Source organism: Histomonas meleagridis (assembly GCF_020186115.1).
Source record: "Histomonas meleagridis strain 2922-C6/04-10x chromosome Unknown contig_36, whole genome shotgun sequence".
Classification (NCBI taxonomy): Eukaryota; Parabasalia; order Tritrichomonadida; family Dientamoebidae; genus Histomonas; species Histomonas meleagridis.
The window spans coordinates 311,319-316,420 of record NW_027150879.1 but is presented as its reverse complement, the minus strand read 5'-3'; the positions used below and the strand labels follow the sequence as shown (position 1 = coordinate 316,420).

The following is a 5,102-nucleotide window of genomic DNA, read 5'->3' as shown; positions in this document are numbered from 1 at the left end:
TGTTTTATTGTCATTTAATTTGTCTATCGTAAAACGGAACACCCATTGAAATAAACCGGTTAATACACTTTTTCTGTGGAGATGATAACGATAACATCTCAAAGCAAATTTTTGTATGATTTTATGGATGTTTCGTTTGAGATTTGAAAGAAAAAAGAGATTGACATTTTTATTTTCAAAAAGGATGCTGCAAGCTTTTATCAAACATTTCAAAAAAAAATTAACATATTTCTCGTTTACCATATATGGCTTCTATAAAAAATTAACAATCGAAGGGGATTATGTCTACAACAAAAATCAATTTTACAAAAACAACATTTTTTCAAAAAAATCAGAAAATGATATTGGATTCTTGATAGCTCTCTTAGTTGTTGCAAATATTCAGGACGTTCCAATACTTTTTGGTACAATATTTGTTTTCTTTATCAAATTTAAGTTCAACTTTTAATCAAATATTTTTGTTATATTTCAAACTTAAATGCAAATGTTTAAATTATATTTTTTCATATTTGAAACATCTTTTTGCTTTATCATCAAAAAATTTCAAATTGTATTTGATTTTGAATTTCATTATTTTAGAAAAATTTATATGTTACATTAAAATAATAAATTCTTATATAAAATCTAAAATAAATCTTAAAATCAAAGAGAAAGCAAACACTAAATTTGTTTTCATATTTATTTTGTTTTTTTCTCATTCAATACAAACTTTTGATACAGATACATCAACATTAACTATAACAGATCCAAATGAATTTACAAATGATTATCAAAGCAATACAAAATATGTTATCATCTCAAGTGGAATAACAGAAATTCAATATTCCGCTTTTTATGGATGGACATCATTGCTTACAGCAGAGATTGCAGACTCAGTCACTTCAATTGGATTTTATGCATTTTTTATGTGTTCTAATTTAGAAGAAGTTTCATTTGGAGAAGGTATAACAAGTATTGGAATAAGTGCATTTCAAAGCACTGCATTAAAATATGTAACAATTAAAAGTCCTCTTGCAACAGTTGGTAATGATGTATTTAATGGATGTGATAAACTTGAAAGTGTAATTTTTGGCAAAGGTGTTCAAACAATTGGATCTCTTATGTTTCAAAACTGTATTAATCTTAAAAATGTTACAATTCCAAGTACAGTTTCTTCAATATCAACAAATCCATTTCTTTACTGTAGTAGCCTTCAAAATATCAAAATTGCAGAAGATAATTCATATTATACTAATTATGAAAACGATGGAGTTTTATATGATAAATTGATTACTAAACTCATTAGTTATCCACTTGGAAATCTCAGGGAAACATTCAGCGTTCCAGATTCAGTCACTTCAATTGAATCAGATGCATTTAATTTATGTACAAATTTGATATCAATTTCAATTGGGAAAAGTTTAAATACGATAAAAAGTGCTGCATTCTCAAGTTGTGTATTTACGAATTTCATAATTCCAAACACTGTTATAGATATTCAATCAAGTGCTTTTTCATTTTGTAATGAATTAGAAACGATTATCATTGGCGAAAGTGTTGAAAATATTGGAAATCAAGCATTTGCGTATTGTGTGTCACTGAAATGTATTTATTTTTATGGCGAAACTTCACCAGCAATTGGAAGTGATTGTTTTCAAGATGTTCCAACAGAATATGTTATGGTAAATGAAACATATACAAGTGAAGGATTTGGTGAATTAAAGATAACGAAAGGAACAATTGACGAATGTATACATCCAACACTTACATTCACTAAGTCAAATACATTCACAAATACATTTACTAAATCATATGTTTTCACTAAATCAAATACATTTACTAAATCAAATACCTTTACTAAATCAAAAATATTTACTAAATCAAATACTTTTACTAAATCAAAAATATTTACTAAATCAAATGCATTTACTAAATCAAATGCATTTACTAAATCAAATGCATTTACTAAATCAAATACCTTTACTAAATCAAAAATATTTACTAAATCAAATACTTTTACTAAATCAAAAATATTTACTAAATCAAATACTTTTACTAAATCAAAAATATTTACTAAATCAAATACTTTTACTGAATCAAATACATTTACTAAATCAAATACTTTTACTGAATCAAATACATTTACTAAATCAAATACATTTACTAAATCAAATTCATTTACTGATTTGAATGACTTTTCTTTAACAGATGAGAGTTCACATTATTCATCTTTAACGCATTCATTCATTTTATCAAATATTTTGTCAATTACTATAACAGTTTCGATTTATAATTCATATATGACAAATTCATTAACAATTTCTTATATCAATTCTTCATTTACATATATTAATACGAAATTCGTTCATTATGAACACGGTAATATCATTTATTCTACTTATTCCCAAATTTATAGTAATTTCTTTACAATATTAAATAATCAAAATGGTAATGATGAACAAAATCAAATTTCAACAAGTGCTCTCATTAGTATTGTCTGTTGTTCAGTTGCAATTGTTTTGATAATTATCGGAATTATAATATTTTTAATTAAAAAAAATAACAAAGCGAAAACCAATTCATCATCAGATGCATCAACTCATATGTCAATAAATTACGAAGCAGAACAAACAGAGCATGTCGACAACGAAATCAAAAGTCTTGTTAAAAAAGATATTGATCAATGGGTTTGAATTTTTAGTATTCAAATACATTTATTATTTATTCGGTTTCTATTCATGAAATTTGATTTTAAACTTGGTAATGACAACTAAAATTTTATGAACATTATGAATTCCTTTCTAAATGAACTTGAACGAAATTTATTTGAATAAGTTATTGTTTGAATATATTCCAACAAATATTTTATCATTTGACTATACTTTATAACTTATTTAATATTTGCTTCCAAATAATAAAATTTCAGATTTCACTAATCGCATTTCACAAAACGTTTTTTTGTTTTGAATCTTTTCTACAGTCGAAAAGGTTCAATCAAGCAAAGATTGTTTTGTATTTAAAGTTCAATGAAAATATTTTCTTTATCTGATTTAATATGTTGCTACGAATAAAAAAAATTCTAAAGCATTAAATGAACATTACAAATGTTTTAATCTGCTCATTAGATAGATGTAACTCAATAAATTTTATGGGTTTCATAACAATGTTTTAATTCTTGAATAAAAATATCATGTTATCACTTTCCATATATTTGCACAGCGTGAAGCATTGAGAGAAACAAATTTTTATGTACTTTTCTTCTTTATTTTTCGATCCTATATTATTATGAATCAATTTAAGTGTCGTTGGACTACATAATGACAAGCCGATATCGATGACGCTTTTATAATGTGTGTAATTAATTTTATCAAAATATCAGAAACATTTTGGAGATCAGAATCTGGTTTCAATTCTGAAATTTCATGATATATTCTATTTGTATCATGATTTCCTACTTCTTCCTTATCCCTTTTCCTCTTTCATTTTTTGCATCAGTTAAAAATAAGAAAACTTAAGTTAAGTCTTAGGCAAAATCTTATGAGAAAATTGTTCACAATTTTAAGGGGAATTGGTTCGATTCCCATGCAGTCACTTTTTTATTTTGTTTCAAGTCGGCGGTTTGGTCGCTCCTTTTATTGGATGTCCAAACCACTCCCAGAAACACTTCGCAAGATCCAAGAACGCAAACAAAAGGAATCAGCTGAATACACAAAGAAACGCGATGCTCTTGCACAAGAAGCCCAAGCTCGTGCTGAACGCATATTAGCACGTTCAAAGCAATATGCACAAGAACTTGTTGCAAAGGAAAAGGAAATAATCGAAGCCAAAAACAAGGCTGCTGCCGAAGGTGCTTTCTATGTTCCAGCTGAAGCTAAGGTTGCCCTTGTCATCCGTATCCGTGGTCTCAATGGAATTGATCCAAGAACTCGTAAGATCCTCCAACTCTTCCGCCTTCGTCAAAGACTCAACGCTGTTTTCATCCGCATCAACAAAGCAACTCTCGAAATGCTTAAGCGTGTAGAATCATATGTTGCTTATGGCTATCCATCACCAGAAGTTGTTCGCCAACTCATTTTCAAGCGTGGCTATGCAGCTGTTAATGGTCAACGCCTTCCTCTCACAACAAATGATATCGTATATGCAACATTAGGAAAGTTTGGAATTGAATCAGTTGAAGATGTTGCACATGAAATCTACACATGCGGTCCAAACTTCACCGTTGCCAACAGGTTCCTCTGGCCATTCCAACTTAACACACCAAAGGGCGGATTCCGCCAACCACGTCGTCACTACGTCGAAGGAGGAGACTACGGCAACCGTGAAAACCTCATTGACCAGCTCGTTCTTCGTATGATCTAAACAATTGAGCATTCTTTTTTTATGATAAATTTGTTTTGAAAGCATTAAAACAGCTCATTTTACTTGTAGAATTCTTTGGCAAAAAAAATTAAAATTAATAAGATAATTAAATTGTGAAAATTAAAAATTTATATTTCACTTAAATTCCAAATAGTGGTTATTTTAATACTAAATATTGAATTGATTTTATTTTTAGATATGTGGTTTCTTGGAATTTAGATTTTAGCTAAAACAGAAGAGTGTCACTTTTCGGTTTCCAATGCTGTTTATTGGTTTGATTCATGCAACTATTTGTATTGTTGCAAAAGATGCTCTTGTAAAAGAGTGGGATGTACACAAAGGATCGTCTGTTGAATATCAAGATGAAATTCTATATTCTTTTGAGTTTCATTTAAACAAGACATCATCTAATACAATTATAACAATATGGAGAAGTAACGAGAAACCAAATATTGGAATCAAAGAAAAGGTTAACCCACGTGTTGCACAGTTTGAAATTATATACGAATCTGAAAATTCAGGAACATTCAAATCTAAAACAGATGAGAAACCAACTAAGTTCACATTTACCGAAGATGATTTCTCCCATTATTCCACGCAATTTTTATATAACAATTACAATTATAACATAATTTTTATATCTCAAAAAGTCATTGAAATTTTAATCACAGACAGAGTTGGAAATGACGTAGATCAGTACGTTGCATTTTTAATAGAAGAAATTGAAGTTGCAAAACTTGATCCAAAATTCGAGAAAATAATTA

General features: G+C 28.3%; 1 protein-coding gene across 1 annotated transcript; it reads left to right on the top strand.

The window, feature by feature from the left end:
* Positions 1-3,618: 3,618 nt before the first annotated feature.
* On the top strand, positions 3,619-4,338 carry GO595_005637 (60S ribosomal protein L7-2; the record flags this gene model as incomplete). The annotated part of the gene is made up of 1 exon (XM_067918902.1): positions 3,619-4,338. The coding sequence occupies one exon, from the start codon at positions 3,619-3,621 to the stop codon at positions 4,336-4,338; it is 720 nt and encodes a 239-aa protein (XP_067774269.1).
* Between the last annotated feature and the right edge of the window lie 764 nt (positions 4,339-5,102).